The sequence below is a fragment of the Xenopus tropicalis genome, chromosome 5, assembly GCF_000004195.4.
Source record: "Xenopus tropicalis strain Nigerian chromosome 5, UCB_Xtro_10.0, whole genome shotgun sequence".
NCBI classification, from domain to species: Eukaryota; Metazoa; Chordata; class Amphibia; order Anura; family Pipidae; genus Xenopus; species Xenopus tropicalis.
The window spans coordinates 79,450,461-79,464,047 of NC_030681.2; the positions used below are offsets into that span (position 1 = coordinate 79,450,461).

General features: G+C 37.6%; 1 protein-coding gene across 8 annotated transcripts in view; it reads left to right on the forward strand.

The window, feature by feature from the left end:
• atg5 (autophagy related 5) overlaps positions 1–13,587 on the forward strand; it is a 199,050-nt gene that overhangs the window by 67,100 nt on the left and 118,363 nt on the right. For 5 of the 8 annotated variants that reach the window (XM_012963001.3, XM_031901703.1, XM_012963004.3 and 2 more), the window contains exon 7: positions 6,203–6,320. In XM_012963001.3, coding sequence (XP_012818455.1) covers positions 6,203–6,320 — 118 coding nt within the window. 8 annotated transcript variants of the gene reach the window in all.

Sequence of the window (13,587 nt, forward strand, 5' to 3'; positions counted from 1 at the left end):
TGAAAACAAATCAGAAACATTTTAGTGAAAGAAGGAAAAGTAAAAATCATACAAAAACCTATTTGCATTATTGTGCACACCCTTAATAATCAAGGATGTGGCTGCATTCAGAATCAGAGAATCCCATTTATTCTTAAAGTCAAATAGTAGTTACTATACACCTGACATCAATTAAAGTGGCTTTGATTGAGCTCAGATAAATATAAAAAGGGTTATATAAATTGCATAAGTTTCGGCATAACTTTATGCATAACTTACATAAATTGCGTAACGTTCGCACAGCGACAGGGCCACCCTAAAAAAAAAGATTTCCAACCTGAACCTGTACCCCCTCTACCCCCTTGATGGCGTCCCTATATACAGTATATTGTGCATCAGTCCCTAAGCTCAACTGAGAGCAGCACAGAGCATGTGCAGGAAATCAATAGAAAAAAAAAGATGTGGAGTTACTGGGGGCATCTTTGGAGGCACAGATCTTCCCTGCTAAAGGGTTGTGGTTGCCTTGGGCTGGTACAGAAGCCCAAAGCATAATGTACAACATTTCTAGTCTAATTCTTTAGATTTTTAGTTTTAGTTCACCGTTTAAATGCCTTCTTCCAATGATTATATTAGATTAGACATATATCAACAGTCGGCAGATGTCAGATATCTTTTCTGCCTAATTTGCTGTTTCAGATGACTGTTGAAACTCCAGATCAGAGCCTATATTGCCAGTTTCGCCCATTATGTTTTGGCCATATTGGCAACAGACAATTAGGGTCATTGTACTCCAAAATTAAAAAAGTAACTCATTTGTTCTTTTTGTGAGAACTGCCTTGTGGCTCTCTAATATTAAAGACAACCATATGTCTTTATTGTAGATACTTGCATCCTTTTATGGGGAGAGGATAATGCCATTGTATTCATTAATAAAATCTATGTCTTGCAGTAATGTCATTATATTTTCCATGCTTGAGGAAATAAGATGATGTACAGTAACTTGAAGGAAGGTCTGGTATACACTTGTCAAATAATTCAAAAGTAAAGTTAGGATGTTATCAAAGTTTATATTGTTCTTGAATGAGTGAAATATTAAATGGAGACTATCGTGAAAATAATCTTTTTTAAAACCATGAAAAAATTGATTTGTAAACATAATTATATAGAAATTCTCAAGTGTTTTTAGGTTATAATTTTAGCATCTTCTCAGCATCAATCATCTAAGGCATTAAAAGAATCTGCCATCACCCGGCAGGGCATTGCTCACTGCCCTCAAAGTGCAGAACCACCTACCCTGTCTAAATGGGTGGCCTCTTTTTTTTATGTAAAAAAAAAAGATCCCCCGTTATCTGTCTATAATGTACTTGTTAAGAGTATTCATGTGCCTGCACAGGCCCCCTTTCTTCTGCATTTTTTCTTGTATACTTATCTTAATATGATACTGAAATTGGGCAGTGATCAGTTTGTTTGGTGGCCTTGCCAAATAAACGGATCTATATGTGTATGGCCAGTATGCCAGCCATGACCATTGCTTGAATGCACACAGCCAACTATAGAGGCCATTGCAGAAGTATTCAGACCTTTCACCAGTTCTCCAGTCTTACACAGAATTTAGTTCTCTATGATGTCTCTATGATATGATTTAAAAGCAAAATTTAAACATCACATTTTAAAAAGTTATTTATCAATCGGTTCCAAACAATCCATAAAGACTGAAATTTTTTACACATGCAAATAATGTTGATACATAAGTCATATCATTATCAATTATACACCCTCTGTTTTTTTTTTTTTTTTCTTTATTTTGTGCTCTAAAAGGCCTCAAAAGAACTGTGGTTAATATGTTTTCTTTTTTTGTTTCTTGAAGAGTTGAGAAAGATCTGGGTTGTGTCAGATATGATCTGAGTGTTCTGTGTGCCTGTCCATTCTCTTTTGGGGTTATAGTGTTTGCTCTGAGGATTTAGCATGATTACAGAATGGTAACTTCTTGTACTCTGGCTTTGGGTACTTTTATGAACCAACAAATTATGAGATTAATAGTTCCCTTACAATAGGAATGTTTAAACACCAAAAACAAAAAATCCTTGATGTCTTTAGAAAGAAATCTATTATTAGTTAAAAATATATTTGAAGTTCCTTTGCTGTCTTGTGGATTCCTTAACAAACACATGGTTTTTAATTTTTATTATGTTTTTTGCATAGGAGAAGGGCTAAAAATGTGCAAATGGCAGGCAGATTGGAGTGGATTAGCACTGGTGCTTTTTGTGACTTAAAGGGGAACTGTTGCCAAGCCATAAATAGTGTGTATAAATGTGTGCCTACCAGCTTGCTGTGATTGTGAATTCCAAGATTAAATACATAAATTAAATACATAACATTATACTTCATATACAAATACTTACCATTTTCCCTAACAAACTGCCTTCAGGCAACCTACTCTGTTTAACACTACCCCACACCCATTATTTACCCTATTAAACTGCCTACAGGCAGCCTATCCTGTTTACGCCTACTCTTTTACTACCGTCCCTAAAAACCTCTGATCCCTTCCTGTACTCTCCCTGCCGTCCAATTCATTCCTGTCCTTTTCTTGGCAGTATGTGGTAGAAGAGGGACAGGAAGAGAACAGGTGATTAGATAAACAGGGCTAAGTATGGAATCAGATGGCAGGAGAGGATCAACATAAGGGCAAGGGGCTGAAATTGGTTTGTGATGATCTGATGGCAAGTGAAGGATAGATATCAGGATAGGGGTAGATTAATGTAGCCAGCAGGGGTTTGGATGAGAAAGGGGAATTTAGTACAAGTGCCAGATGTTGCAATACACCTCCATTTTGCTGTCACAGACCCCTTTCCCAAAAAGTGCCTCCCCTGCTTATTTTTAGAACTACAGTTCATAGTGGGTATTTGGTGTTGTAGTTTAAAGCACAGCAGCACAAGTTGCTGCATATTTACAATGTCTGTTGTCTGACTTTATTATATATGTGACAAAAATGCAAAAACCATAATATTAAGGCAAAACCCCACAAAGCAAACTTTAGGACTGATGCCCTCTGTTATGCTTAGTGACCGGTTGCTGCCTGACACTCTTTGCCCCATGCAGTGTCAGGCCTACATGGCCTAGGCAAACCAGGCACTGAGTACACTTGTATTTTTAATCTTCCGCTGTTGAAAAAAAAAAAAAAAAAAAATATTTTTTTCATCTGTTTTACCTTTCAACCTCTGTAGTATCTGGTTATTTTGTTTCTTCCCAATCCCCTTTTTCCCCTGCTTTGTTTTATTTTGGCTAATTTTAATTTTCTCCTCAGGATTGCGCAAATGCGCATCCTTGTAGTTTACATACGGAGCACTGAGGACAGGACGCTCTGAAGTTTTTTGCGCCTCCCTTCCCCAGTGCTCCGTATGTGAGCATGCCGTGCCTAAGTTTATGCCACCTTTGTGGTCTTTATGGCCTCACCTCAAATCTGGGCTTGTTCATATATTTATAAGAGGCGGTTTACTCTTTACAGGTTTTCAAACAGTTATTTATCAGTTAAAAACCCTCTAGTTTCAAGTTTTATTGTCATATACAAATAACAATGAAGCATCATTACCGTAATGACATTTTTTTGACCCATGTTCCTCCCAACTTTACATAGACAAAAAAAAATACAAATATTAAATATAATATTAAATATAATATTCCAAGACCATGTTTTCCCCTTCACCCCCATGTAGTCTAATGCTGTCTAGCATTCTTCTTATTGTTAAAATGTTTAAAAAGCAAAATGTCAAATACTTGAATGTTTCCATTTCATATTGCATTGTATTGTCTTTCATTTTTAAAAATGCTGCTTGTCCAGCTGTGATCAGAGTTTGGAATAATAACCTACAGATTAAAAAAATATACGCTGGTCTATAAAGCAAAGACATCAGAATAAAAAATGTTATAAGATGTTCACTTTTTGATTGCAGCTAATGCAGATGTACATCAGATGTGTGTTGTTTTTCATATTAACTGATGTGGTTTTATAGGAAATAAAACCACACACTCTCCTGCATATGTATTTGCGATGTATTGTTGCCTCTGGTAAGCTTCTGATAGCCATACAGGCCAATTAAGCAGCAATTCCATTTAAAGATCAGTAACAAAAGAGATACATGTACAGCTTAAAGATTATTTAAATTATAAAATATGGTAGTACCATTTTAAAGAGGAAGTTTGCCATAAAATTAACTGTTAGTATAAAGAAGACTGACATATTCTAGTACAGGTATGGGACCCATTATCCAGAATGCTCGGGACCAAGGGTATTCCGGATAAGGGGTCTTTCCGTAATTTGGATCTCAGTACCTTAAGTCTACTAAAAAAATCAATAAAACATTAATTAAACCCAATAGGATTGTTTTGCATCCAATAAGGATTAATTATATCTTAGTTGGGATCAATTAAAAGGTTCTGTTTTATTTCTACATAGAAAAAGGAAATCAGTTTTAAAATTCTGAATTATTTGATTAAAATGGAGTCTATGGGAGACTGGCTTTCCGTAATTCGGAGCTTTCTGGATAACGGGTTTCCGGATAACGGGTCCGATACCTGTATTCTAAGAAAATTTGCACTTAGTCTTTCTAAGTTTCTTTTTTCTTTTTCATTTTTGCAATTCAGCTGTATTCTGGTGGCTGAGACTTAATTAACCTGCATATTCTGCCCATTCGGCTATGCCGCTAATTTATCTGCCCATGTATGGGGTCCTCTGTTGGAACTGCCCAACCGATATCTAGCTGTCGTTCAGGCAGATGTCGGGCCAAGGACTGCATTGGCAGTCTTCATATAATATACATTAGTTTTAAGGTTGCAGTAGTTTTAATGTTAACATTGCCTTAGCTTAGAACTTTATTGTTGTATGTAATTATTGTATGATGCTTTTTCTTAAAACATTTTTACTCCTTTCTACATAATAATAACACTGCTCACAGGAAGAAAAAGATAATTGTCCTCTTTTTGCCCATATAAGTCCATACAAACATTACAGTTGTAGTGCCCCTTTTAAGGGGACCTGTCACCTTAAGAAATAATGCCAAATTGTTTTCTATTGTGTTTGTCAAGCAAAATAAACTTTATTTACACTATATAAATTATTTTAATCTCATCTTTAATCAGCCTTGGAATTCATAATTGCAGCAAGCAGGCAGGGGCCATTTTGTGGACACTGTTATGAAAGCAGGCATTGCATCCTGCCAGTATGGGGGGACCTGGTACCCATGTCCATGCACTGGTTACATAATAAGATGGTGAGGAGGGAGGGGGAATGTAAGGAGTGCAGCAACATCTAAAAAGTTCTGAATTGAAAGTGGAAGTAACTGCCAGCCCCATCTCTATGCCTATTGACAGCTGGGATTTTTAAATGCTTTTATAATGGGTATGGATGTGGTAATAAAAAAATGATTTTGGGTTTCATGTTTAATTTGAAAAGGGCTTTTATTATACAGCTTTTTATGTCTGGGTGACGGGTCCACTTTAAAATGAGTTACAGGGAGAAAGAAGACCAATTAATGTTAGGCCTTGATTTGTATATTCAGACTGCCTGGGGCATAGGATGCATGGCTAAAATATCATCAGTATTGGAACATACAGTATAAGGACATAATATGGCATTATTTTCTCTTTTTCTGGCTACCTGATGTCCAGGCAAGAGATTATAGGGTTTATTTACTGAAAAAGCACAAAATATATATTTTTGAGTTCCAAAAACCTTTCACACAATTCGAGTATTTCTGTCTGGTGCGGTCAGGTGCAGATATTTTGAAAACAAAATATCCCCATATGGTAAATATTTTTTTCAAATGATCGCAACTTTTGATTTGAAATGACTGATTTGAAAGTGGCCATCCTCCTAAAACAGGGAAACTTGTTCAGATTTACTGCATTTAAGAACTATATCTCTGCGCGCAAAAAGCACCCTTAACTATCATTGGCTAGACCTCCCTCACCTCTCCTTTACCGCATAGTTTTAAAGTTTACAAACTTTCCCTATCGCTAACTGCTAGCTAAAATTGCAGAGAAGTGCAGCCGCAAACCTCGTCGACATCTTACCTATGCGGTAAGGGAGAGGTGAGAGGGGTCTAGCCAATGATAGTTAAGGGTGCTTTTTGCCCCCGGGGGTATAGTTCTTCTTTAAAAATAGTGTATTATTTCTCATGCTTCTAATGCTACTAGTCTTAATACCTGTCTTATCTTTAAACAGGCAATCAATGAACGACCCTTTATTCAGAAGTTATTTCGACCAGTGGCCAATGATGGAAGGCCTTATACACTTGGTGATCTTATTAGAGAAGTGTGTCCTGCAGCAGTTCCAGCAGAAGGTACACCTTTGTTTAACTTTCCGAAATTATATAACTGCCAAATTAAGGAAATATTGTTTAACATCTGTATAGGCCATAATTTCAGTTTGACATTGTCGATTTAAGAGAGGTTTTCATATACCCATTTTTTTGTTCACACTTTTTTTTTGTTTGTTCAACCTGTTCACTCTGTGTTATAGATCTCTTAGAACACCCAACAGCAGTTTGTCAGTACAATGCAAATAGATGAAGATCAATATCAGATAAAAGGCTATCAGTATGCCATATAGCTGCTTCACATTTTTAACTTAAATTTATCCTATATCCTGTTTCCCTTCTTCCACATTAAACACACTCACTGTACTTTTGCCAGGCAGTTTAATTACACAAAAGAGGTAGATCTTCATGGAGAAGGGTGACTTTTTGCTTTTGCATTGTGTGGTAGAATTAGAATAACCATTAACCTGAAAGAGGTTCCACTACATAGTAGTTCTGATACTAAGTGTGAACCATTGTAAATCCCTGCAACACCTTGTGCAATCTAATTGTACAAATGTATTCACTTTTTCAAAGGACATGTTTGAGAAATTCCTTGAAACGCATTTGTCACTGTGGTGATTTTTATTGCATAATTGCCACTTTCTGCAGCATAGAAGAGAAGAAAATTGTAAAAAGAGACACCTGGTTTGAGCCATTTGTGAGGGAATCCACAGACACCTTTTCTACATTAGAATGTACAGAAGAAAGCACTGTGGTGGGGATCAGTCATGGCTTTTCTTGTCAATAACTGACAGGCTATAGGAGTAGAGCAATAGGGACCTAAAACCACAGGATACCTGCATATTCATGTGTATGAAAAGGGAGCTATTATATTATTTCCTTTGAAGATGTAACAGGTAAGATATTCCACCTTGGCAGATGAAAGAAGTCTTTTATTCTCCTCCCTGTTTGAAGATCTGAATATTATCACCTCCTTTAATTTCTTGGCAAGATATTCCCATCTTTTGTTTATATTTTATTTTTTAATCTCATGGATGTTGCTTTCTTTGGGCTAACTTGCTAGGTGGGTGCAAGTATATTTTGGCGAGAAAGTACATTTAGAAGAAACTTTGCTGCTGGGTTTTTCCTCTTTGATGGATTAGCCATAGCATAACGAAATGCTCTATAACAGTTTCTGTATTAGGAATATCAATTTAAGACTTTAATTTGTCCTGCTGTTGAATATCCAAACTACTGGAAAAATTAATAAAATTTAATAAAACTATGTGTTTGTATTTCTGTTCCCACCCAGTCATCTTTTCATTTTTATTTTACATGCTCTTAATTTACCATAATCCGCCCTGTGCACACATTGACAGGCGTCTGTCTTAAAGGAGAAGGAAAGGCAAAGTCACTTGGGGGTGCCAAAATGTTTGGCACCCCCAAGTGACTTTAATCTCTTACCTCGTACCCCGGGCTGGTGCCCCTGTACGGAGAAAATAGCACCAGGTACATGGAGCGCAGCGCTTCCTCCTTCCTGCTTCCTTTCTGAAAATGCCAGCAGTCGGCGCATGCACAGTAGAGTTAAAAGCCGACTTTTCTGTTAAAAGTTCGGCTTTTCACTCTACTGCGCATGCGCGCAGGGAAACCGGAAGGAAGAAGCGATCATGCTACCCCGGGCTGGTGCGGTTTTCTCCGTACAGGGGCACCAGCCTGGGGTACGGGGTAAGCGATTAGGTGTTCCTATTTGGGGTAATCTGCAAGAAATTGTGTGAGATAAATGTGGCAAATTGCAACATTTTTATGCGATTTTCTGAAATGTCATAAAAATTGGCAAACTTAGGAAAGCTTCGCGGCTTGGTACTTTGGAGTAAAGAGAAATGTGTACCCATTATAGATTCGGGGGAATGTTTACTTTCCAAAAATATATGGCTTTCTGGTGTGAGCATTATCCCACATAAAGGATGTAAATGTGTTGATTTTGCAGGAGCTGAAATGACAGATCATATGGGGGTGTGTTCCCATTGGGGCCCCTACATGCCACATATTTAGGTAAACCTATATATATTGGGTATCAAACTGTTTAGTGGACCCATGGTGTTTTATCATGGTACCTAATGCTATGTGGGAGATAAGATTCTGCATAATGGAAGCTTTGAGTTGATATTTGGAAATGTCATCAAAATCGCTAAATTTAGAAAACCTAAAATATATGGCTTTCTGCGGTGAGCATACTTTTTACTAGCTTTATCCCACATATAATGATGTAAATGTGTTGATTTTGCAGGAGCTAAAATGACATAAATGATAGATCATATAAGGGGGTATGTTCACATTGGGGCCCCTACATGCCACATACTTAGCTAAACTTATACATATTGGGCATCAAACTGTTCAGTGGACCCCTGGAGTTCATATTTAGGGTGTTTTATTTGGTTACTTTATGACCTGTAGGAGATAAGATACTATAGACTGGAAGCTTTGAAGCAATTTTTAAAAAATTTCACAAATTTTGATAAAAAACAATAATTTAGGAAAGCATTGTGACTTGATAGTTTGGAGTAGAGACACAGTTCTGCCTACTCTGGATTCCCCAGAATCTGTTCTTTCCAAAAATGTATAATTTTGTGCGATAAACCTTCTGTTAGTGGAATTTTTGTCCTTGAAATCTAAAGTATGCAGCTTTCTGGAGCAGTGCTTTTGAATTTTGGTAGTGTACTGCTGGGAGTTTTTGACCTATACAAGTGAGAAATCTCCATAAAACTATATATATTTGGTATTGGCACGTTCAGGAGACATGGGACTTTTCAAATCAGTTGTATTTTTGTGCATAAAATTTTTGTTTCTGGTATGTGTGTTTATATTATGGAAACTTTGTTTTTTTTTCTATTTTTAGACATTTAGAAGCCTATATCTTTTACAGAATTGGAATTACACAAACATTCTACCGTATTATGAGGAAAGGCCCCTAAAGTTAAACAGTGCAAAATATTTAAAAACTGTCTGGCAATACAAGTTCTGCTTTGACCAAAACGGCTGGCAGTGAAAGGCTTGACACAGTTGTCAATGGCCATATGTTGCAATGTTTAATTTGCTCCTTATTCACTCCTAGAGTATTAATATAATTCTAAAACTGGCTAAACTATGTACAAATGGAATTTGGTGCTCTTAGGTGTAAGAGCACCTTATCATGGCAGATTAGACAGCCTGTGTCCTGCAGTCCCATCCTGACTGTAGTCAGTCTGTCCAGATGGAAAATATGATCTGTGGCACATACAGAAGGCAATAGCAGTTGTGGGAGTAAGAGGGGCTGCAGTTTTCCTTTCAGTCTGAAAATATGGGCCACTGACTAATCATGAGCAAAGTTTCTTGCCAGATTTTACTGCATAAAAACGCCCATATACTCAAATGGCCACAAAAAAAGTTGCACAATAGCTACAAAAAAACGCCCATTGACTTTAATGCATTTTGTGAATTTTTGCCATCCCACAAGTATTTCAGCAGTGAAATGGGACAGATTTACTCAAGTGCTATTCTATACATCAAAGTATATACTGTAATTTCCCTGTGTGCTGACCTGCCATTAATTGGTAGAGTTGCTCAGCGGAGTTCAGAGGTGTCATATTAACCTGTCTTCTTATTCTCTACTGTCAGTTATGGGATATGAATCTTGTGGCAGCATGTGCCATCTAAGCTAATTAAGGACTTTGATATGGATCTTGTGGCAACATGCACAGTCCAAGCTAATCAAGGGCTTTTATTTAACTGTGCATGCTTCTGCAAGATCTATAATGGCAAATTAATAGAAGAGGATCCAGAGACAGGGAAGATGATGCCTTTGAGCTCTGCTGCGTAACTCTGCAGATTTATGGCAGGTCGCAATTAATCTTTTAAAGAGAACAAATGCTATGGGGAGGGAGCTTGGAGAGGGTAGTGGAGGGGGCTCAGGATGGACTAGGGTTCTCATTTAAAGATAAGGGTGGGGCAAAAAAAAAAATAGAATAAATACACAGTTTATAACAATGTTATATCCATGAAAGGTGACATTTATATAAAATGTTTTTATATGGCATATGTGCCTTTTTTTTTTATTATCACTGCATATATCCTTAATTCGGATGGCCAAGAACATCATACAGGTCATTTGCTCATGTGACCTTAACATAAGCAAGGTCATGTATAACAAGACTATTCTGTCTTTTTATATATATTAATATATTTCTTTGGAATAAAACATATTAAATATTGTTTTTCTAGAGAAGGATAAGGTTTTACATTGTTATTCATCTCAAAAGAAAGGTTTGTGGAGACCTCAGGCAACTAATTATATAGCTAAATGCAACACCTTGTCAGAGGAGAAAAGAACCTAACTGCTGGGCACATATCCAGCCCACTCACCTTGAAGATCTGCCATACAGTATTTACAACAATCTGTCAGATTACTCTCTGTTCTTAATACTTGTTTTATTCAGAGTGAATTCCATGCATAATTGTATAGCAGCACACAGAATTATTTTGTTTTGACACTTTTAATTCCCTCACCAAAGTACAAGAATATCTGCTTTCTGTAGACTCTTACCGCATTTACCAGTCTGGAGCTCTATTACAAGCATTTTTGTTTAGTTCCTTTTTTAAAAATCCAATATCAGTAATTGTTTTTAAAAAACTTTTGCATTAGCTATATTTTGCAATCACAGATTTTCCTGATTTTTACTGATGTGCCCTTTAAAATCTGTGAACATAACAAATTTTGCTAGCTACCATTAAACTTTGGAGAGTAAATTCAGCCCACTTTAGACACTATAGAGTTGCCCTGGACTTGACAGCTGGTGTGCTTTTGTTAATCTCTGCTGTACTCCAGCATGTGTGAGCATCAGTTTCTTATTTAGAAACAATGGACAAAATTACACATCGGCAGTAACCGATACAACCAAAACATAAAATGTTATTGGTTGCCATTAGTTACTGCTCCATGAAAATGACTGTGAATGTTTGCATTTTTCAGCTTCAACTATAGGGGAATGAAAAGTATTTTGGTGACTTTCCCATAATGTTAACACAACATAAGGTTTCAATTTGGCCTCAGACCAATACTTCCCTTGAGGAATGAGAAAGTATAATTTGATGAAATTGACAGATCATTGGTCCACTTGTGAAGCCCTTAAATGTGCATTTTGACCATACAGTTTGCAGTGGTTAGCCGTTAGGAATTATTTTATTTGCTCTGGGATGCACAGTCTTAAAGGAGAAGGAAAGGACATGCCCTAAATCTATATGCCTCTTCCTCTCCCATAATATAATTACACACCTTAGGGACCATATAATGCCTATTTCCAAATACAATCAAACTCCCACAAAAACCTCCCACAGGCATCATAGGGCAGGCAGAGTATGGCCCACACAAGCAGCATAGGGCAGGCAGAGTATGGCACACACAAGCAGTACTCTGCCTGCCCTATGTTGCCTGTGTGTTCCATACTCTGCCTACCCTATGCTGCCTGCGTGTGCCATACTCTGCCTGCCCTACCCTGCCTGTGTGTGCCATACACACAGGCAGCATAGGACAGGTAGTACATACAGTGACAAAATGCTGGCACTGCTCCTACAGCCTGTCTGAGGTGTGAACAGGAGAACATATTTTGGTTGCTTACATTCTGAGCTTGAGGTGTGAACAGTGCAGGGACTAAAAGGTGTGAAAAGTACAGGGAATTACATGTTTAAACAGGGGGTTTACAACCTGAATCTGTGGTGTGGACAATGCAGGGGGGCCAGTTGATACCATTTAAAGCTTACACAAAGGTAAGCAGTCACAGCAGCCAGACAGGTGCCACGCAGAGAGGGGGGTGACGTTGGCCTGCGGGCCACCAGTTGGACAGTCCTGGGTGTTAAAGGGTACCTATTGCATCAAAATTGTAAATAGTATTTCCACTCACAACGTGGAGCTCCCTCCTGGAACAGGCGGTTTCTTGACCATTTTGTGCATGATAGGGTGACAATCCTGCCCCACAGGCATGCTCAAAATAAGTGATCTGGGGCACTTGTTCTTCTACGTGCATGCTGTTCCCTCAACATGGTGGCTGGTGCAGGGAGCATAGCATTCATAAGGGGGGTTTTCTTGGAGAAATACTAAACTATACTATACTGCAACTGTAGCAAAGGATCTGGTATGATTAATCTTACTAAAACTTTAAGGGAGAGGCCAAATGCTGAATTTCTGATAAATTATGAATTCACTTACTGTAAATTATTTTGTAACAAAATGAAAGTTTCCAGGGCCTAGGGAAAGTCTGATTAAACCACAGGAAAGTGAAGAAAGGAGAAGTTGGACTACTAAACGATCATTGTTTCTAAAACATGATTATATTTTTATGCACATTTTAATAGTGTAAAAAAGTTATTGACATATTTACACATGCAGATGTCCGATTTTGGAATATTTCGCATTTTCATTCAGAATCAGCTTTTCATCCACAGTTTACCCTGTGATACTGGCAGTACATATTTTAAACTGATAAATTGAGTAAGTTCATGCGACTACGTAGCTCCCAAATCTAATAATATGGAGGCTACTGGTAAAAATATGTATGGGGCAAGGGAAGCTTGGTTGTTAAACAATCTTATGATTCTCTAGCTTCTGTAATACAACTTCCACTATCATCTGTGGCCCTGTAGCTGAGTGCCCAGGTTGACTTCTCATTCTGTCAGTGTAGCTTACCATAGGCCTATGGGAAACATTATTGCTTATAAAGACTGCTGTTTTTTGTTTTTTTTTTACAGATTCCCATAAGGCATGGCCCATCCTCTACTAGACTATTACCCCTATTTCTAAGTTCCTGCACCTATATCCATGGTTACCTTGTTGGGATAGTTATTCACCTATTGGGCCAGGGAGGTATTACTATTCCATGTTAATACAGTGATTAGGAACCCAGTTTTCCTCATATTTGGCCTCTATCTTTTGGCCAGGGTGGATGTATACTGGGGAGCTTGGAACAACTAGGCATATCTGAGAAAGAAAGTCATGCGAGCTACACACTCACCACAGATTTTATGTTAAGGAGATGTTCAACTAAATGTGTGTGGCTTTTTTTGTCAGCATATAGTTGACATGCCATAAGCCTTACATGCCATAAGCCTTACAGCAACACTGATGCTATTGTGGACTTCATCTTGAACTGCTCTGCAAAATTGTTATGTTATATGTAAAGGTACAAGCCACTAATGAGTAAGTGGTGTCAGTAATTGCTCATAATGCCAATATCCCTAATGATAGCCATAATAATGCCATTATCTGGGAAATACACTCACC